The sequence below is a fragment of the Marmota flaviventris genome, chromosome 6 (assembly GCF_047511675.1).
Source record: "Marmota flaviventris isolate mMarFla1 chromosome 6, mMarFla1.hap1, whole genome shotgun sequence".
Taxonomy (NCBI): Eukaryota; Metazoa; Chordata; class Mammalia; order Rodentia; family Sciuridae; genus Marmota; species Marmota flaviventris.
In genome coordinates, this window is record NC_092503.1 from 113,404,054 (window position 1) to 113,426,603 (window position 22,550).

At 52.3% G+C, this 22,550-nt stretch overlaps 1 protein-coding gene across 1 annotated transcript in view; it reads left to right on the forward strand.

Annotated features, from left to right (window-relative positions):
* Positions 1–22,550, forward strand: part of Lrfn2 (leucine rich repeat and fibronectin type III domain containing 2) — a 163,714-nt gene that overhangs the window by 117,490 nt on the left and 23,674 nt on the right. Inside the window, exon 2 of the mRNA XM_027943485.3 lies at positions 9,733–11,156. Coding sequence (XP_027799286.1) covers positions 9,757–11,156 — 1,400 coding nt within the window. The 5' untranslated portion in view covers positions 9,733–9,756. The remainder of the gene's footprint in view (positions 1–9,732; positions 11,157–22,550) is intronic.

Here is a 22,550-nt window from a genome sequence, read left to right on the forward strand (position 1 = left end):
AAGAAGGGGGGAGTCTGTTTGAACTTCAGGATGTTGAGGGAGACAGCCGAGGTCTCACCCTGCACACCTGAGGGCCTGGGATGGGCTCTGGTGGGTGCTGGGGTGGCCTGGAGGTCCTTGCTCCCTCCCCAAATCTCATCTAACTAGGGTTGGAACTTGCATTGAAGGCTGTCCCCATCCCCCTATTCAGCCAAATTGCCCAGGTGAGGAAACCGAGGCAGGAAGAGGAGAAGCAGCTCGTGGAGGCCCAAGGCAGGGCCAGCACGTGGCCTAGTGAGCAGAGCCCCTGGCCTCGCTCTGTCTGCTACCCTGTAGGTGAGAGCCGGATGCTCCTGTTCCAATACGGAGACGGGCGGTATTAGGAATGCAGAGAGCAAATCCTGGGGTAATGGAGCCTGGTGTTTGCAATAAAAATTTAAATGCACCGTCCTGGTGGCAACAGTGGCTTTTATCTGATCAGCCTGTCAGCGCTTGAGAAGGCTGGATTCTGTAAATGGCAAAACCAAATTGAATTCATATTTACTGCCCTTGAGTCTATGGGGCTTGTTGTTTCCAATGGATTAATTTCTCTTCTTTCTTTTTCCGGTCTCCCCTCCTTCTTTCTTCTTTATATTTCTGAGGGTTTTTTTTTTTTTTAATTATCCAACAACTCTTTGGGACAGTTGAGGAGGGGAAGGCTCTCTGGTCATTCTCCATTTGCCCTTCCATATTAACTTTCTACCTGTATTGGCGGGGCTCTGGGCTCCAAGGGCTGCTTGGCCAGGTCCAGGCGGGTGGGCTCCCTGTCCTCTGGCTCCTGGCTGGATTTGGCCCTGGAGCCATCAGCAGGAGGTGGGGTGGGAGCGAGATGCTCATGCCCTTGACTGCTCCCTCCCAGGCGCGTGGCCAGTTGGTACTTCTGTGGACTTGGGCCGCAGCTCCTGGATTGCAAACTTCTCCTTCTCTGTGGCTAGGCTGGATGAGTTTTTGAGGGTGCCCCCTATCTCACCCCTTCAGGCTTGGCACTGAGAGGGTGAAGGGGTCCCCGTGCTGCCAGCCTTGGGTGCTGCACCCCCACTCCTGCTTCCTCAATCCCACCCAGGCCTCTATCAATAGTCCCCTTCTTTCACTTCCTGCAGGTGTCCCTTTGATTCTGCCATCTGTTTCCTCCCAGGACCCTGATTTTGTGTCAGGGGACAGAGAAGAGTAGCAAAACAAAGGTGCTAGGTTGGGAGGAACCTGTCCCATCTGCCTTGGGCCAAGTGGAAGACACAGGGAGGGGCTGGGGGCTCCCCCCACACCTGGTCTTCGCGAGGTCTCAGCCATGTGTGCAAAGGGGACAACGAGGACACACCAGCCCAGCCCTCAGAGGCCCTGGAAGTCTTGCCCCACATCTCATCCTGCCCCTGATCCTACGGTGGCTTCCTTGTGACTTACATCTGCCGAGGGACCTGGGGAGATCTCTGACTGTAAAGTTAGTCCCAGCTGAAAGGCGCTGTGCTTCTGTGACTCGGGCTCTCTCCTGTGAACCCAGGTTGGAAAGGCCAGGCCCAGGCATGGTACGGGAGCCTCCTGTCTGCAACGTTCCCCCGGCAGAGCACCCTGCCTGCCACCTGCCAACAGGTGCAATCCAACAGGCAAACAAACACCCATCGAGAAGCAAATTTCATTTTCTACACTCTTTTTGTCTTAATAACTATAAGTGTTATCAGGAGCCTGATATTAAACCTGCCATGCTTGATGTCCTACCAAATGCAAAAGAGGGCCACTAATGACCGCCGGCCTGTGTGAGGCTCGGTCCTCAGAGCAGACTCTGAGCTGTCCTGAGACGGCCTGTGTCCCTGACGAGGCCCAGATGTACAGCACAGGGAGGGGTGTCCAGGAGACCAGGCCTCACGGGGCAGCTTCCTGGAGGAGGTGGGGGGACATTGTGAACATCTGCCTCAGACCTAGGAAGCAGGACTTTAGTGCTTGGGATAAAGGAAATGGACACTGCCCCATCCTCAGAGAGCCCCAGTTGGCTGGCAGAAACACCCCTTCCCTCTAATGATCTTCAAATCTGATGTCCCTCACAAGATGTCACTGCACAATCATGTCCCCTAGTCACAATGGACTTTAACACTATCTCGCCTGGGCTAGCCTCCAGCCTCGGGGGCTCGAACATGAAAAGCCAATTTTAATTTTAGCTTGAGCCAAATGTAATGAGGAGAGTAAATCATAGAGTGAACATTCTCCGGCCAAATGGAAATGAGGTTTGGATTATCTGCTGCTTTGAATTATCCACCCCACTGCCCCTTTGCTAGCCCCATCCTGCAGAGGACTGGGACACGTGGTCCTGGGGCAGAGCCAGAGGGCACTGGGAGGGCGGCGTGCTGGGCAGTCAGGGAGTCTGGGGCATCTGTGATCAGATGTGAAGCGTGGAGATGGCGAGGGCTGGGTCCTGGGATTCACCCGCTGGAGAAGAGCCAGGGCAAGGGACAAAGGCCCCGAGAGTCCCCAGTGACTGGAAACACACCCCTGGGTGTCCACATTCTCCATCCTGGCTCTCTAGGGTGAGAAGGTCATGGTCCCCTCAGGTTTCTAGAGCTATTTCCTAGCTGAAGATTTCGAGTGATGAACCCCAAAAGATACTTGGAATCGGGGCAGGGGGGGATTTTAGAGAAAGAACTTTGAGAGTCACAACTGAACCAAAGCAGAAGTCTGTATGTGTCACCTGAGCCCCCGCGACTCACACCTGAGGCTGGAGTAGAGGCTGGCAGGTAGGAGGAGGGCGAGTCTGAGGCCGAGACGGATACAGAGAGCTGCCAGCCGTGGGCTGTCTGTGTCCCCAACACAGGGACAGATCACAGGCAACCATGGAGATTAATGCATTTGAAGTTGACAAGGCGGCAGCAAAACGGCATTTGTTTCCATCAAAGCCAAACCAACAGACCCCTGTCCCTCTCCTTCCTCCTGCAGCCTCAGTACATCCGGGTGGTTTGGGAAACCAGCCCTCCTCCACACACACAGACCTGGTCCTGTGAGCACACCCTTCCCTCCCTCCCTCAGCCCCATTCATGCCCTGCCCCTCTGTCACACACACACACCCCCTCAGAGGCTGTCACTCACACCCGCTATCCCAACACGACCTTCCTCACAGGCAAGCGCAGACCCTCTCCATGCCAACTCCTCACCATCTCACCCCCACACAGGCCTGGGCCATGCTCCATCCACACTCAGACCCTCACTAACACAGGGCTCCCACCAGGTCATGGCCACGCTGGGCAGGAGACGTTGCCATTAAAGGGCGGCCACCCATCATTCGTGTGCAAACTGAGGTCTCCCTCCTCCAATAACTTGCTGGGTCCGTTGGTCATTGAGAAGAAGCCGCGTGGTTTTCCTAACAGTTTTCATTCCCCTGTATCTCACATTGCCACGGTGCCCGGGCTGTCGGTAGCTTATATAATGACAGCTATAATTAAGGACTTTGCCTTGGGCTGGCTTCCTCAGAAGTGGAACAAGGATTTGAAACGAGGGTTTGAGTGTAAGTGGTTTATTTGGGTGATTTCAGGAAACATGGGAAGAGAAGTGGGGAAATGAGTCTGGGCCAGGGAAGGAGGCCAGCAGACACTGCATTAAGGAGCAGGTGACTTCAAGGGAAACTGAGACTCGGTCCCACTGGGGTTCTCTAGGGGACACTGTAGAACATGCCTCCATGTTGACTCTGCCAAGGGGAGAGGGAATCGAGGTATTCATCCCCCATCTGCTACTAGCATTGGTGGGGGACTGTTGTCCGGGTGGGGCACTCATTCCCCAGCAGGCCTGGCCGGCCCACAAGGACAAGCCCTCCCCCTGCAGCAAGTCAGAGGATACAGGCTGTGACAAGTACCAAAGGCTATGGTCATTCCTGGTAGAGCACCTATTCATTCACTCATCAGACACATCCGGGTGCCTACTTAGTGCCGGGTACTGGGCTTGCTACTGGGGATTCAGAGCTGAACAAAATTCAGTCCCTGCCAAGAAGGGGTCCCTGGTGAATGGGGGGTAGAAGGCAGGCAAACACATAATTACCTTGCAACACAATAAAAGCCATGGTGGATGCCGTGACACAGAGGCGTAATGCTGTCATTGAGCATGGGGAGGAAGCGTTCTGTGCTTAATAACTTAGGCTAACAACTGCTTATCTTGCACAATAGAAGTTTAAACAGCCTCAATGGTTGCCTTCTTCCCTTGCCACGTTTTAGACGTTGTTTTCCCTTTTCTTCGCTGTTGTCTGTGCCAACCAAGGCTTCTCTTCTTCTCTGGTTTATGAAGGGTTTGACGGTTCAATGTGTGGCTCCTTGTCTCCAACAAGCTAGTGACGGAGTGGGCCAGGGGCCTCTCGGTGATTCTCTCCCCCCTGTCTGTTTTCTTTCTCTGGAAGCCAAGACTCCAATATCAAAATCAGGGCTTCTGAGGTCACGGGTTGTGCCTCTCTTGTCAGGCCCGGGCTCTTTTCTTCCCCAACACACACTCATCACACATCTTCTTGTGGTTCTAGAAGGATCCCTGTAAGTGGTGGTGCTGGGGAGGGGAGTGGGAAATCAGCTTCTGAAGCCTACTGGCTTTTGTTGCTCTTAGAATAATTGTGGTCCAGATTGTCACTTTCCAAGTCTCTGGGCACCCCTGGGGCCCGGGATCCCCCCACCCCTTGCCCCAGAGCCAGTGCCCCAGGCTCCTCTGGAGTGGTGTGATGCGGAGCAGGAGCAGCAGATTGCTGGGAGGGAAGAGGAGAGGAGCTCAGGCAGGCAGCTGCCTCTAGGTGGCACATCCCAGCCCCTCCCACTCTTATTAATTCACACTTTCCCAGCCTGGAGCACCCTGGAGGGGCTGATTCTTTTTACCTGAAGCCCGAGACAAGCATCTTGCTTGATTTACAGGCTGGAGGGGCGGGTGGCTCGGGCTGGTTGCTAAGGTATCTTTTAAATGGAAATCAGGGTGGAGAGATGGCACAGACATTGAGCCAGCCATCTGCTAAATGCTGCTCCTTCCGTCTGGAGCAGCTTGGAGGTGATGCTGACAGGGAGGCGGCCCCAGGAGGGAATGGAGGCAGCGACTGGGATGGGAATGATGGGGCCTGCAGTCCTCTGGCCCAGGAACAGGACCTCTCCTTTCTGCTTCCATTCTCTGTCCATTCTTTTTTCCTTTTGTTTTAAATATAAAATTCTGTCTGGAGCCTTTGACTACAAACACACAGCCTCGTTTCACAATTCTGTATTCATTGCCAATACATTTCTCTCTCTCTGTGCGTGCATGTGTGCATGCATGCATGCCTGTGTGTGCACGTGCATGTGTGCGGGGTGTGTATGACTCATCACCGTTGGGGACTGACATGCAGGTCTTTCTGAGCCAGTGCAGTTTCTGAGAACCTCCGTGTTCCTTCCAGGCCTTTCTCCAAGACTGTAGTGGAACAGCTGGGGCATCACCAATTCCTAGGCAATCCTGTAGTGGAAACAGCCAGTTTCCCTGGGTATACCCAGAGAAGCCTCCAAAAGGGGACTCCTGCGCTCTGAGCATGGCGTGGAGCCAGGCAATCCTCAGTGTGAATCGTGGTTCTTTCCAGGGTAGCTAGGGGAGTTTGGGGAAACCCAACCTGCTTTGAACTTCACTGCATAGAGGTTAAAATGTTGATAACAGTACCCAGGGCCACAAGGAAAGGTGGGGCAGGTTGCTCACTGTCCTGGTGATAGCACTCACCTTGCAATTTTTCAAGGACTCATGAAGAAATCCAATCAAGGGAGGGAGGAGATACTGTTCCTACACTGGATAAACACCCAAACCTGAGCTGACTGGGGCACTGCAGGCTGGAGCCCGGAAAGAGTTTCTTCCTCTTCCTGCTCCTCTGATTCTGCCTGTCCTTGTGTCCCACCCTCTCTGCTAGTGCCAGCACATAGCCTTTCTGAGCTGAGGAGCTCACCTGGACTCCTCCTACAAAGCCAATCCTGACATTTGATACCAGCATCTGTTCCACAGTCTGGCTTCTGATCTCAGTACAGCTCCCAGCTTTGCCCACAAATAATCCTCTGGCCCTTCCACCTACATTCCTTTGTGATCTTGTACCTGGTCCCAGCCCTGGTCTCCTAATGGCCACCTCGCCCATTTCGCTCCACCACTCACACCACCGGGGCTGATGGAGTGACCTACCCCAGGGGCTGCCTCCTCCAGCCCCTTCCCACCCCGAATTCACACCATTGCAGAGTCACTCAGTTCATTGTCTCCCTCTGTTCTTGGGGTTTAAAGCGCCTTTTGTTTGACTGTTAGAGGAATGTGTTAAGTGACAGTTCTCGGAATACAATTTTAATTAAGATTCAATAGTCACTTCTCTGTCAGTAATCTTCCATGCTGATTACTTAAAATATATTTACCCGGCTCTATTATGTCACAGATTTGAATTCATTAGACATTTGTTAATCCCCCAAAAAACTTTTTTTTTCCTTTTTTTTTAAGTGTGGTTTGTTTAGCATCATTTACAAAGACGGAGCTGTTTGAAGTAATAGGCCCTGGGCTCCAGCTCGGGCTCCAGGGGCTGCATCCCAAAGTGGCCTTCCTTCCCTGCTTGCAGCCACCTCCTCTGCCAGCTCCTGAGGGCCAGCAACAGAGCCACAGGATGCAGCAGGCAGACATCCACATGACCCTGGTGTAGTCCCTATGGGTCACCTGCCCAGGACACAGAACAGCTGGGGAGGAAAGAGGATCCCAAGGGACAAACGGATGCATCTGACAAATATTATCATTTCTTTTTTTTTTTTTTTTGTACCAGGGATTGAACTCAGGGGCACTCGACCCCTGAGTCACATCCCCAGCCCTATTTTGTATTTTATTTAGTGACAGGGTCTCCCTGAGTTGCATAGCGCCTCTCCATTGCCGAAGCTGGCTTTGAACTTGAGATCCTCCTGCCTCAGCCTCCCAAGTGGCTGGGATTACAGGCGTACACTACTGCAACTGTCAAATATTATCATTTCTGAGCTACGCCACGATGATCCAATGTCGGGCAGCGTCACTTGGACTTAGAACACCACAGCAGTTACTGACAAGGGCTCACGAGGAAGACAGCCTTCCTCATGGGGCCACAGAACACACACAGTCACCTCCTGCCATATTAGCCAGGGGCTTCCTTGGTTCTGGCTGTCCCTGACCCCCAAGGAGTATGGGGTACCTCTCAATACAGTCAGTCAGCCATGGCAGGCAAAGGAATGTCACCTCCTCCACTCTGCATCATGGGGTCCAATAGCTGGAAAGCCTGAGAGGACTCAAGGCACAGGGAGAAGACTCCAGTTGCTCAATCAGGCCACAGCTGAGCAGGGACCCAGAAGGCCAGAACACATGTGACCACAGCGCAGGGTAGCAGGTGGGAAGCTACCATCTCTCCACATGGGGGGATAGATGTACTTACATGGCAGGATGTGGGGTGGGGTGGGTGTGCCCACCTCAGGCAAGAGTTTGGTGAGAATAGGTGCTGGGGTGGGGGGCAGCCGCCCATGGGGAGCCCAGAGCAGAACTGGGTGGAATTAGGCATTTGGTAAATGCTTTCAAACAGAGTCCCCACAATAAAGAAGATGAAAAGAAATAAATCCTCTAGAACAGAGGTCAGAAAACATTTTACATGAGGACAAGTAGTAAGTATTTTCAGCTTTGCTGGCTACATGCTATCTGCTGCAACTACTCCCCTCTGCCACTGTGGCAGGAAAGAAGCCCTAGACTATATGCAAATGAATGAGAGTGGCTGTGTTCCAATAAAACTTTATTTACACAAACAGGTGGCAGGAGAGTTTCAGCTTTGAGCTACAGTTCTCATCACTGTCCGTTATGGAAACCAAAGTCCATCTGTGGTGGACAAGCTTTTGACACGTGTGCTAAGTATAAAATACACACCCGATTTTGAAGATTTCATACAAATAAAATAATGTTCAACACCTCATTAATAATTGTTATGACAATATACTCAAATAGGATTTTGGATATAGTGAAATAAAATATGTTATCAAAATTAATCTCACCCATTTCTTTTTTAGGTTTTTAAAAATATAGCCACTAGAAAATTTACAGTTACATTTCTGGCTCACATTGTATATCTGCTTGACAGGGCTGTTTTTAGAGTACCACTGTCTCCTGCTGAAATGAAGGGTGAATCACTGGCCCTTGAAGGGTCTCAGGTGGGGATTTACCCTTCAACAGGCTGCATAATGGAATTCGAATCTACATGGTAAAGATTCTGATTGGAATAGTGTTTTAAATTACTACAGTATACATCCCTTTTTTAAAACTCTGCCAGTTTTTTGTGGGCAGCAATGGTCTTCACATTGGGACCTATGGAACGCTACTTCCTCAAGATGTTAATAACTGTTGCTTACGAGGGGATATCTTTAGGGTTTAAAAAATGGGAGTAAAGTGGAATTAAATGTTAACCAGTGTCTGACTGCCGCAGCCTCCCTCAACTCTTCTGAACTGGTGAAATGTGTGTAGAGCTTCTGCAAGAGCAAAGGAGTAGGCAGCACTTTGGCCAACTTATTGGCCTCAGAAGCCAGTTTTGCAGAATCCTAATTAGCACTCCTAGAAGGCAATTTGAGAAATGCTGGTCTGCGAGACGCTGCACAAGAGTGTGTATGATTCTCCCAGAGTCCAACTCAATTGGTTGCTTTTAGCGCCACACAAATAAGGTACAGAAAGTTGCTCTAACATGGACGACTGAGAAAACTGTAGGATTTGGAGGCACAGAGGCTGCAGCCCATGGCTGTTCCACTCTGCCCTAGAGAGTAGATTCATGCAAAAGTGTCTACTAAGTGCCAGTGGTGCACACAGTAGTGAGTAAAAAAGAGCCCCGTCTCCTGGGGGCTTTGTCACCAGCATGGAGGACAAACAATAAACCAGACAAGTAGGTGAAATATCAAGTAAAGTAGACCATGGCAGGTTCCAAAGAGGAAAGACCCAGCAGGAAAGAGGGACACGCTGAGTGGGGGACCGCAGGGGAGGGTTGTCAGGAAGCCAAAAAACGATTTTTGAATAAAGACCCCAGGAGACCCTGTGGCCACCGTTAGTCCTGGCCTGCATGCATGGGCAATCTCTGCCTTGTAAAGGGAGTCCAAATACGTGAGGGGCCACACAGAGGACCCTACAGGAAGGAAGTGCTCAGAAGTTGGTTCCTTTGCCTCCCTTCCTGTGTCTCTCTTCACTCCCCCCAACTCTCAAAGATATCGTGCCCATGTATAACTAAAAAAATATTTAAAAAAAAGTCTAAACCAACTAAGCAGATAACACTGTACTTCAAAAGACAGCTATAATATACCTTCAAACTCAACTACCATTGGATGAACCGTTGATATGGTATCATCCATCCATCCATCCATCCATCCACCCATCCACCTACTCATCTATCCATCTATCCATCCATCCAACACATATTTGTTGAGCACCAACTGTGTTCCAGGCACTGTGCTAGATGCTTGGGATACAGCAATTCATGGAGCATGGAGCTGGAGTTCTAGCAGCGGGTATAGGAAACAATCAATAAGCACAATAAATGAGTAAATTAAATAGGATGTTAGAAGACGGTAAGAACCAAGGAAAGAAGAAAACTAAGACCTGAGTTAGTGGGACTGAATGAGAAGGCAGGAGAGCTCGCCTGGGCACGGGCAGCCTCTGCCTCTCCCTGAGGCAGTGGGTTGGGGGAGGGAGGAAGCTCTGTGAGGGCATTAGGAAGTCACCTCCTGACCTTGACCTTCTGTGCCTCCCTTTCAGGCGCCAAGGCCGAGTGACCAGACCATGGAGACCCTGCTTGGTGGGCTGCTGGCGTTTGGCATGGCGTTTGCCGTGGTCGATGCCTGCCCCAAGTACTGTGTCTGCCAGAACCTGTCTGAGTCACTGGGGACCCTGTGCCCCTCCAAGGGGCTGCTCTTCGTGCCCCCCGACATCGACCGGAGGACAGTGGAGCTGCGCCTGGGTGGCAACTTCATCATCCACATCGGCCGCCAGGACTTCGCCAACATGACGGGGCTGGTGGACCTGACTCTGTCCAGGAACACCATCAGCCACATCCAGCCCTTCTCCTTCCTGGACCTGGAGAGCCTCCGCTCCCTGCACCTGGACAGCAACCGGCTGCCCAGCCTGGGAGAGGACACCCTCCGGGGCCTGGTCAACCTGCAGCACCTCATCGTCAACAACAACCAGCTGGGTGGCATCGCGGATGACGCCTTCGAGGACTTCCTGCTGACGCTGGAGGACCTGGACCTCTCCTACAACAATCTGCATGGCCTGCCCTGGGACTCCGTGCGGCGCATGGTCAACCTCCACCAGCTGAGCCTGGACCACAACCTGCTGGACCACATCGCCGAGGGCACCTTTGCCGACCTGCAGAAACTGGCCCGCCTGGACCTCACCTCCAACAGGCTGCAGAAGCTGCCCCCAGATCCCATCTTTGCCCGCTCCCAGGCTTCTGCTCTGACCGCCACGCCCTTTGCCCCGCCCTTGTCCTTTAGTTTCGGAGGGAACCCGCTGCACTGCAATTGCGAGCTGCTTTGGCTGCGGAGGCTCCAGAGGGATGATGACCTGGAGACCTGTGGCTCTCCGGGGGCCCTCAAGGGGCGCTACTTCTGGCACGTGCGTGAGGAGGAGTTTGTGTGTGAGCCGCCTCTCATCACACAGCACACACACAAGCTGCTGGTCCTGGAGGGCCAGGCGGCCACGCTCAAGTGCAAGGCCATCGGGGACCCCAGTCCCCTTATCCACTGGGTAGCCCCCGATGACCGGCTGGTGGGCAATTCCTCAAGGACCGCTGTATATGACAACGGCACCCTGGACATCCTCATCACCACGTCTCAGGACAGCGGCGCCTTCACCTGCATAGCCGCCAACGCTGCGGGGGAGGCCACGGCCACCGTGGAGGTATCCATTGTCCAGCTGCCACACCTCAGCAACAGCACCAGCCGCACGGCGCCCCCCAAGTCCCGCCTCTCGGACATCACGGGCTCCAGCAAGACCGGCCGAGGTGGTGGAGGCAGCGGGGGCGGGGAGCCTTCTAAAAGCACCCCCGAGAGGGCTGTGCTGGTGTCCGATGTGACCACCACCTCGGCCCTGGTCAAGTGGTCGGTCAGCAAGTCGGCGCCGCGGGTGAAGATGTACCAGCTGCAGTACAACTGCTCCGACGATGAGGTACTGATCTACAGGTGAGCGAGTGGCTGTGGCAGAGGCAGGGGCTGCAACTGGCGGGAAGGAGGAGGGGACCACCAGGGTTTTGATCTGTTGCCACCTGTACCCCTTTCCCCCTGGGTGCCTGTGGGGCTCACCTTACCATTCATGCAAGTAAAAGGAGATAGATTACTACAAATCTAAGAAAAGGACCTGCACAGGGTATGTGTGCAGCAGAACTGTGCCCTTCAGTGGCTGTGGTTGCTGGTCCTTGGTCTGGAGCCTCTGAACGTTCTGGAAGGAGCCCAGCTGGGGGTCCTACAAGAGCAATGAGGAGACCTCTTGGTGGAAAGAGGTCCAAGGAGGAAGGCACTTGGCCTTCGCCTTGGTTTCTGTGCAATTGTGGTGAAAGTCAGAAAGAGTGGGATTCATGTCATGGCTCTTCCACCTGCTAGTCATTTGATTATTCTGGTCTATCTCAGTTTCCTCATCTGTAATTCGGTATAATCCATGCCTGACTTAATATGTACATCTGGTGGCAGAGAGTTACATCAGACTGGCTAAAGAAAACAGAGGGCAGGGGGAGAGAAGGAAAAGAGCACAGTAATGTGCTGATTTATGTAATTGGAAAGTCAGGATCCCATTTCAGGCTTAGCTGGGTAGAGGTCCCCACAAATGCCTTGCCTTTGTTTCTGACCTCCCCTAGGTTCCGTTTCCCTCTGGACTGGCTCCACCCTCAGGCAGCCTCTCTCCTTTGGGAGACCTCTGCTAGGTCTTCTAAGCCACCCTAGAGGGAGAAGAGCATCCCTTTCTGGGTTGCACTCTGCTGTGTGGGACCAGGGTCTTAGAGGAGGTTCATCTTGTCATCTGTGCTGACCCCACTGGGCTCCATTCTGCTGATGGAGGTGGAAACAAGGATGTTGACCTTGCAGACTTACTGTGAAGGTCAAGGGGATCATTTCCTAAGCCTGGTAGATATAAAGGAGCAGAAAGCTGCAGTAGCTGCGTACCTTACTTGCAGAGGGACACACGGAGGCCTAGGGGCCCATGTTTCATTTTACACATGCTGGTTGGAGAAGGGAGCCCATAGGCTCCACCAGACAACTAGAGTCCCCGGAGCAAGAATCCTGGATCCATCATTGAGGATTTTGTGATGGCCTAGTCTCTGGATGGGAAGCTGTGGGAGAAGAGAGCTCAAGAGGGAGAACAGATACATGTGATTGGGGTGGGAATCAGAGAGGGGCTAGGGAACTCCCCCTCTCCACATCTGCAGGACTGCTCTGCAGTTTCATATCTCAGAATGGAAAGAAAGCAGGATTAGATTTGAAGTCAAACATATGCACATACATACATATATCAAAATATACAGAGATATATCATTCAGCTTAAGAATGCATGTATTTTTCTACTTATAAAAGCCATAGTCTTCATAGAAAATTTGGAAAGAAAAGAAAAATTATAAAGAGAGAGATAAAAATGACTTGCAGTCTCATTATCCAAATGTAACCAGAAGCATTTGGAAAGTGCCTTCCGTTTTACATCAGTTCTAAATGATATTTATGGTCAATCTAGTATATGCTATTATATCTTAATTCTTTCCACTCAACGTTACAGCTGGCTTAGTTCCCATGATATGAACATATTTTTCATTTCTCTGGACCATAATTTATTTAACCAATCTCCAATCCTTGGACATCCAGGTTGTTTCCCATTTTTCCATATTAAAAGTAGCACAGGGATGGATATTTTCGTACATAACTATGTTGCTGCAACTTCAGTGATTGCCTTAACCTATATTCCTAGAGTCGAATGATGGATTTAACAAGTCAATTTCCATCTTTGCACGTACATGTGAGTGCTTTCCTACCCTTCCCTGGTGGTGGGTGACAGCGCCCCTACTTGACCACACCTTTGCTGATATTGAGTACACAATGCCTTTTATCTTTGCCAATTCCAGAGATGAAAAATGGAACTTGTTTTAATTTACATTCTTTGATAACTTGGGAGGCTGACCTTTTGAAAATAAGTCTATTTCTTCCCTGGTGAATTTATTATATGGTCTTGACTTTGATAAAAAGCATGAAGGGAACGAGCCACCAGCTCTGTGGCTGGCCCTGGCATGGGGGGAGGGAAACACAGCTGAGGATTGCAGAGAAGACGTGGGCATCTAGGCAGCGGCCCACCCATGTCACCAAAGTGATGTCTCAAAAATACACCTGGGGCTGGGGGAAGGCAGGGGAGGGCTTCAGGTAAGTCTTCCTGGAAGAGGAAGTTTAGATCTACAATTCAGTCTTATCTTTAAGAAGACAGACTTCCAGAATTTGGGAGAAAATGTTAAACGTGGGCCTGGAGCCAAATAATAGTGAGAGACTCCCTAGCCAGCATGTTTGCAGGCTTACTGTGTGTTTGATGTTCTCAGCTTTGTAGGCACTATCTCATTTAATCCTCCTGGACACACCCAGAAGCATAAAAGGTCAAGAGAATTTGACAACTCTCCCAAGGTCACTCAGCCAGAAAGAGGCAGGGCTGTTGCTAGAGTTTAGATATGTGTCCCTCAGAGGTCCGTCTGTAAAGTCCTGGTCCTCTCCCTGGTGGTATCAGAAGATGCGGTGGGCCTTTAAGAGGTGGGGCCTCTTGGGAGGTCCTTAGGTCTTAGTGCCCCAGAAAGGATTGTGGGGCCCACAGAGTCTTCCTTTCTCCCTCTGAGTGGTTTGCTCCAACCCAACTTCCTGTCACTGGCATCTGATGGCCTCATCAGAGGCCCAGAACCAAAGGACTCCTAACTTTGGACTTGAACCTCCAGAACCATGAGCCAAATACACCTTTTCTCTTTATTGAGCTAATTGCTTCAGCTATTCCTTTATGGAAACATGAAATCGAACAATAAACCATATGTGTACGCTGGCCCCTGCCTTCAACGGCCAGCTCAACCACTGTGGTCACTGTCCTCATGGGACCGCAGCTAGCAGACTTTAATCAAGAAACTGGGCTTTTAGAAAATGAATCATCCCCATGAGGATGCATGGCATCAAACAAACAAACAACAAGAAACCAGATGTCAGCAGGCTGCATGGACTCTCTACCAGGCTTAGGTTTTAACCAGAAGATGGACCAAAGGAAAAAGGAAAGTCCTGATCAGAAGGTGAATATTAAAGGCAGCCCCAAAGCAGCCCCAAAGGGCGTTTTAGTCTGTATTCATAGCAGGAAGAAATAATGCTGGTCAGGAAAGAGGTTGCAAGGCACAGATAGAGGCAAACATGGGCACCTTCCACTGGCCTCCATCTCCCCCAGTAAGGAGAAGGGCACAGCGGGGTGGCACAGGCTGCCCAGAGGGAGGCCTTGCCATTGCTCTTCTAAGGGCTTTAATGCACAAAATGGGCTCTGGTTCTCAAGGAACCCCAGGGGGTAAAACCCATTACTCTGTTTTTACAAGAAACCTGCCCAAGGTGTTCCTCTGCAGGTAAGTAGCAGAGACAGAATCCAGATGCCGGCAGTCTGTGCTTGCCCAGAGCCTGATCCAGGAGGGATGAGCCCGGTACCACGGAGAGGGATGTCCAAGCTCCACAGACATGCCTCGGAATGTCAAGGGCGAGTTCTGGGCTCCTAGGCCACGTTCCAGGACTGGAAGAACACAGAGGCGAGATGTGCAAGCCTTGGCGGTGACTTTGAGATAGACGAGCAGGAAGAAAGACATTCTGTTTTGCAAAGAATAAACCCGATAAAGCTTACAGTGCAAGACTGGGCATGAAGTCCCTAGAAAATTCTAGAAAGACTTTCTTATTAGTGAATCCTTGACAAAGACTGCTGAGTCCATATGGGTTCACAAAGGACAGATCTTGCCCAATTATGGAACCCTTGTCTTCAGGAGATGCAGTGGGCTAGTTGTTCTGGACCTGGTTATCCCTTGGTATGTGGCTCCTTGACAGTCTCAAGGACAGTGCTCCTGGTGGACATTCTCCCTACACAAGGCTCTCCACTGTACCCACCTGGTGCTCCACCATGGAAGTGGACTGGAACCTCTGGGGTGACCGGTGAACTGGGCAAACACCATCAGGGTTCCCACTGGACGAGTCACTACCACAAACAGCATATTACAACTGTGTGGGATGTTGGCAAAGCCCCCTGCTGTCCCGAGGACAAAATGGAGAAACTTGACCTCCTGAAGGGAACTGCAACTGGTCAGATACCCACACTGACTCAGAAGTTGATGTGAACGTGCTAGAAGGCCATGGACTTGCACCCCAGCGGCTGTCCCCACTTCTGTGCAGCTCAGTGTCTTGTTGTTGGAACGGATATCTGCAGAGAAAATGTGTTTAGAAAATTGTCATGGCTACCAGTCTATCATCTGTCTGTCTGTCTGTCTAACTATCCATCTGTCTACCCACCTGCCTATTTTGGTTCAGGGACTCAACTGAAATTGCCCAAACTCAAGTTGAAGAGGCCCCGCCTTGCCTGGGGTTCCGTGTGCCTAGGCTCAGAGTTGTACCTGCTCTGGAGAATACCACAGTCACCAGTGCTGGGGGCGTTGAAATGCACCCCCTAGTCCTCATCTGTGTTAGCAGGAGTCCACTAACAGACCGTGGGAGGTTAATGGCCGTCCTGAGTCGTTCAGACCCCCGTCACAGGGGGGCCGTGAGAGGGTGAATTCAGGACGGCCCAGATTTAGGGGTCACGTACACACATTGCCATGCCTCCAGAGGCTGTGGATGAATGGGATCCTGGAGGCTCATGGGAGACAGGGTGAAGTTGACCTTGGAGATGAGAGGACGCAGGAAAGAAATCCTGGGTCCTTTAATGATTTTGAAGAACTTACGGGTGGGAGAAGAGAAACACACACACTCTCTCTCTCTCTTACACACACACACACACACACACACGCACTCACGCATACACACACATGCACTCGCACACACATGCACGCACACAGCACACATGCACGTACGCACACAGGACAATAGGCATTGGCCCATTACAAGAATAAAATTACAGCAGCCCCCATTTTCCACACCCTCCCGCTGCCCTCCTTCGGGCCTTGAGAGGCAGCTGAGGAACAGCCATCATGCAACCATTAGCTGCCCACAGGAGAAGGCCTTCAGGACAACCTGGCTGTCCCTATCCCCGGGATACCAAGCCGGTGCCCTGACTTTAAGGCAGGAGTGGAAACGTGACCTACATGATCCTGGCCTGCTGAGGCCGTCGCTTCACTTCAGACTTCCACGGCTGCCTGAGCAGGACGAGGAGGCTCCTGCTAAACTCACCTGCTTCTACCGGGTTGGGACCACTGTGGCGTCTGGTACCCCAGGGTTAGGGACCCTGTCTCATAGGACCTTGATAGAGGGTCAGAGGGTCCAACTCAACCTGGACATAGGTCATTGACAGGTCACCTTGAGCTACCCCACGGTCCCACAAGAGTCCCAGGGAACTGTGAGCAGTGTCTGGACACAGGAGCTGTAACCTGTGTTCCAGGGGGCGCCGTGCAGCCTTGGGTCATGCCGACACCTGCCCAGCTCCTGCGGGATCCGGTCTGACTGTGCAACCACGCCTGGCTCTTGTGTCACATGACAAGACCCCTAGTTACCCAATGGCTCTGGCTGCCCTCCCAAAGCATTTGTCCTCCCCAAGTACACACGGTGGACCCTGCAGGTAGACACTGGGGACATGCCCGTCCACAGACAGTCCTCGAGCAGGGCCTGGCCTGTTCATCAAGTGACTGGGGACAGCTGGCAGTCACGTCTCTCATGGCCAGGGCCTGCCTTCTAGGTCGGAGCCAGCATCAATGGCGACATATCACGAAAGAAGAGTAGACAGGGGATGGGAGGGGCGTCCCCCACTCCCTGCCCCAGAGAGAGTGACAACCCATCCAGCTGGACCTCATCCCTGATGTGACATGGGAAATTAAGTGCCCTGCATGTCATTATCAGCCCGAGTGACATTCACAAACACTTGTCTCTAAGAGTCGTCAAGAACATCTGTCACCAGGCATGATGTTAGAACAGTCCCCAGGAGGACCAGGGGACAGCACACATACTTGCAAAGCACAGTGTGGAACTAGCCAGGATGCTGCTCTCCCCGCCCTTCTGCTGGGTCACAGCCCGGGTCCCCTCCAAGGGCAAGGGAGGGTCTGTGAGAAGAGGGACCCTGGAGGAAGGGCAACGGCCCTCCCACCCTGCTCTACCAGGCTTCTCTGCCACACCCTGCCCACCCTGGAGAGAGCTTGGCATGGCTGGAGGCTGTAACTCTGGCTGCTGCTCGTCTCCCATCTGGGGAAAGATCAAGGAGACAGATTTAGCCAGTTTCCACCCCGCCAGGACCTTCTCAGTCACGCCTTGGGGGAGCTCCATCTCCAACCCAGGAAAATACGGCCACCTCCACCATCGGGTGGAGGAAAATTTACTAATGAACCTGGCCCCCAGGTTCTGGGACATGGGGAAGAGCTGGTAGGGACACATGCTCCCTCAAGGGAAGGGGGCATGCCAGGACAGGGCTGCCACCAATCGCAGGAAGGTTCCTGGACTCAGCTGTGTCCCCAGGCTGGCTTCTCCTGAGAAGGTGGGTTGAGCTCCCACAGGCAGAAGAGAAAGGCAGGCACGGGAAATGGGGTGCATGGGGGAGAGGCAGCTCCTTAGGCAGAGCCCAGATCAAAATCAGCCTGCCCTGAATTCCACGTTTACAGATTTTGTCCTGCTGACCATTGAAACCTGACATCCACAAGAAGGCGCGGGGCAAAGAATATTGTGCCCTCTTCGCAGGTGATAAAACCAAGTCTCAGGTGAATTGAGTAGATTCCCTGAGTTTCGCAAAGCAAAGAATAAGGAATACAGTCTCCCAGACCCGGGCCTTCCCCACCGTGCCAGGCTCCACGCTCCAGGGCGTCTCACGATGACCCGGAGTCTTCATCAAGCCTGGAGATGTGGGTGGGGGACAACAACCAGGACCTCTCTTTATCCTGCCAGAGTCTGCAGGGATCTTCTCTGTCAGCTTCCTCACTTCCCCACATTTCCAAATTCCAGCAATGTTGGCACAAAGCGGAGACACGGGTGGCAGTGAGAACCTCGGTTCCACTGAGAAGCAGCCGCTGGGACCACCTGGTAGGAATTAGGGGCAAGATGAAGAGCAGCATCCCATCCCTCATTTCAATGGTGAGCCATTGAGAAGTGGCAAAGTTGCTGGAGGTCTCACAGAAAAAGTGGGTGAACAGAAAAGTGAATTTAACCTGGATGTGAGAAGAAGAGGAAGGGCAGCAAGGCCCTCCCACCTGGCTGACATCCACAGTAGTTTACGTGCCCCTCTGTTAAGAGAAGTTCAGTGGAAGAGAGTGCCCAGATCTTTCTATCTTTCTCCCCTGCCTTCCTCTGCACACAGTTTCTGTCTTTAAGGTCTCCTCATAGCACATAAGAGCTGCTGCAGCTCTAGCTATCACAGTGCTCTTTTATGCAGCAGGAAAAATGAACAAAAAGAAAAGCAAGAGGACAAAGTGAGAGATTTTTCAGAAGCCCCACCTAATTCCTTCTGCTCATACTTCAGTGGTGCACATGTGCACATTTCTGCAAGGGAGTCTGGGAAATTTTGCACAAGGCACCCTCAGTAATCCAGAGAAGATAGGGAGACAGCTAACCCTTCCATGGCTCCATGATCTTTGCTTGCACCTCAGCTCCATCATTTACTAGTCCTGAGACCGTATGCCAATCTCTGCTCTCAGTCTTCATTTTTTCATCTGTAAATGGGATGACTCCTTTATGTATATTCCACAGGACGGGGTGTCCTGGAATGAAATCACAGTCAACTGGGACGCACTGGTACCAGTAAGTGCTCACTGTGGTGAGGAGCCTCCCACTTTCCCTGCTTGGTGCTTCTTGTCTCAGTTGGCCAGGATGCCTCTTGGGTCTCCAGTTTTCAAAACCTAAAGAGCTGTAACCCTGGAAAAGAATATGAAGAGAGATCTGTTGTAAGGGCTCGAGGTCTAAGGTGTACCTTTCAAAAATATTTGCAATTCAGTTTGCAGCTCAGTAAAACCCAAAGGAGTGAATCTCTAATGGTGGAATTTCAAAACCCACTGCAGGCTCATGCACAAGGGAGACGGTACCAGGGTGCCTTCTAAGAGTGCCTTAAGTCCTATTATTGGCTCTTCATCAGGTCCCTCTCTGCTCAAGATGGTGACACCACTCAGATTCAAAAACCTTCAGGGCAAGCGTTCAGAGGCGACTGATTTCTCTGCATGTCTTTCCCTGTTTACTCTCAAAATAGCTCCTTCTCTGAAGACAGGGATGACTCACAGGACTGAGGAGATCACAACACACACCCACCTCCGGCCCTTAGAGGTGAGGCTGTTAACTCTCTAGTAAGAGAGGACGGGAGCCCACCCTGTGGTAACCTTAGGCATGTGTGGGCAGTCGGAAGGGCCGGATGGAGATACCCTTGACTTCCTCCCATGAAACACCAAAACATGTTTGCAGAGCGAGGGGCTGGGCTGGGAGGAGCATCAGGACTCTAGACAGTGCTGCTGCTGGTGGTCACTAGAACCACACTGAGCCCTCCAATGACACTAGACTTTCCCCGGCGTGTGCACAGGACCCATTTCCTGAGTCCACCTGGGTCTGTATCCAGTGTTCCCAAAGCTCTCGTGGTAACTGGGCATAGTCCCACGGTACCCAGGGTAGTCAGGGGCTTGGGCAGTGCTGGTTGACAGAGCTTCTGTAAATCCGTAGCTGGGGGTTTGGTCCCTAACTCCTAGGGACAAAAGGAGCCAGGAGACCCAGGTTGGATCCTGGCTCTACCCTGCGCTGCTCCGACCTCTCCAGGATTTTGCTTCCTGTATAACATTGCACGTCCAAAGAGGAATGTCTGTGAAAACCCTTCGGAAGCCAGAGCCTGGGCAGTGTGGATGCTGGAGCCATTCCTATTAGCCGAGTCTGGGGCTCTAGATGTGGAATCCCTGTCTTCCCTTGTCTGTGCCTCAGGCTTCTCATCTGTGGAATGGGGATGATAACAACCATCCTGCTACCTCCCAAAGTGCTTGTAGAATTGGAAGGAGATGACAGACGTGAAAGAGAACATCTTCAAAGCATGGACACACTTCTAGCTGCAGAGATCTGATGACAGCAGCTCATCCAGACCCAGGGTTTGTTTCCATCCTGCGAAAGAAGCCCATGTCCAATGGAAATTAGTGTGACCACAACGGAGGATGGCATAGAGCTTCCTCGAAAAGCTCCAACTAGAACTGTGATGCTCCAGTGTGGCATTCCTGGGTTACACCTGAAAGAACTCAAGCCAGCACAGGTAGAGGCTCTGTTCACAATGGCCAGTCATAGAATCAGCCTGGAGCCCATCCACAGATGCAGGGAGACAGAAAATACGTTCTATATGCACAGTGGGGTTTCATCCAGCCATAAAGAATGAAATCCTGCCATTTGCATGAAAACGGATGGCACTGGAGGACATCACGTCAAGCAGAATAAGCCAGACACCCGTGGACCAATATCACGTTTTCTCTCATACATGGAAACTTAAAAAAAAAAAATGTCTTGAAAGTAGAAGAGGGACAATTAGGGTCTGGAAAAGAGGGTCAGGAAATGGGGAAAACAGTAGATAGGAGGGTGCATGCTCCAAGCTTGCTATACACCTGTATGGAAATGCCACCCGGAAGCCCTTCATTTGTACAACTGACCTGTGTTGATAATAAATAAATACCAAGGAAAAGCAGCTGGGGGGGGGGGGGTTCCGGGATGCTTTGGGAGCTCCCTGGGCCCAGGGAACTGAGGCAGGGCTCACCGTCCTGTGTCTGCGGACACTGTGCCCGGGGCTTTCTCTGCAGTGCCGGGCCATGGCAGAGCTGGCGTCCCCAGGTGCAGCCCCTTGCCTATTACAGAGTCAAGGGGATATGGATCCCCAGCTTCCTCATGCTCAGGGGAGAAGAGAGGACATCCAGGGGTGGGGAGGTGGGGGCATGTTCTAGGCCTGTGGGGTCCATAGTGGAAACCTGCCGAACAAGACCGCCTGTGTTGATCCCTTCTGATTCCTTCACCAGGGCTTCTGAGTCCGCCTCCCGAATAAACTACTGCTACCCAATTTTGTCCACCTCCTGGGAACCCAAAGTAAGGCTCCAGTCTCCAGGATGTGTCAGCCCCTGTAACGACCGAGCCCCGGAAGCCCCGCCCCCTGACTCTGCTCTGAGTCCCCCCAGTCTGCCGTGGGGGCTGAGCAAGGGAAGCATGTGATCAGGCCCATGGACACCTCTCCCAGTGAAAGTCAGCCTTGTGCTGGGAAATGAGGAGAGGAGGGTGCGTGGCAGGTGGCACAGGGCCCTGTCACTAATGTCCCTCTCCAGCTACCCACACACTCCCTGAGACCAGCAGCCAGCCTGGGGAGCCGAGGCCAGGCTCGGAGGGCGGGTGATCTGGGCGTCCTCTCTGTGATGCTGAGTTGGCTTTTTTCTCCTCTCTGGGGACACCAGGACACAGAGGGAAGCTAGGAGGGATGTCTCAGTTCTCGCCAATTAGGCCTGCGGCCTGGCACGTGTGTGGGGGGTGAGAGTGGGCACCCTGTGTGAGGACAGACGACACACGAACGCCCATCATCTTCAGATATGGGGGAGTGAATGGGAGGAGTCCCAAGAGCGTTATGGGATGCACCAAGCCAGGCCAAAGGCGGGTCACAGAGGCACATGGTAAGGATGAAGAAGCCCCCTGATTATCCAGAGAAGGGTTATTTCTAACTGGGGTGGGCTCCACATGTGGGTCCCCAATTGTTCTGTGGCAGTGGGGTTGAGGCTTTGGGTACTGATCTGGACCGACTCTTAGTGCCTGGTAAATAATACAGGTGTCAGGAAGTCCAGCGTCACCTAGAGCTCTGACACCCGGAGCCTCTAACCAGGTCGGGAGTTAGTGATGGAACCTTAAAGAGCCTTTCCACTGAGTAATTAGCCCCTTCAAGGGTCAGCCTGGGAATGAATTGCCTGGAGAAATTCGTCCTCTGGAGCTTTTCCAGGAACTTGCTGAAGTACCTCCTGTCCTGGGCCTGCACAGGTGGGGTTCGGAGAAGAAGGGAGGTGTAGCTTTTCAGATGGAGCCAGTGAAGAAAGAGACGAGGGGGACCGCGAGGCCCGAGCGTAGGTGTGCCCGTCAGCTGCTGCGGCTGCGGGAATGTCACCCAACAAGCCGTCTCAGTATCTAGTGGCTGCAGCTACTAACATTTGACTTCCTCGTTCGCGGCTCTGAGGTTGATTGGGGTTGAACTGGTCTCTGCGGGGTGGGCTGCGCGTGGCTCTCAGTTCCAGGTTGGAATCTCCTCACCGTGGCTTGTTCTGGAGTCCCAGGGGAGGACAGGTGTCATCCGGGTATATTTTTCTCATGGTTGAGAGGAGAACAGGGTGTGTCCCTGTGGGCAAGCCAGTGGCAGGGGCAAGTGGCAGGCTGCTGGGGTCGCATCTGCTAGAT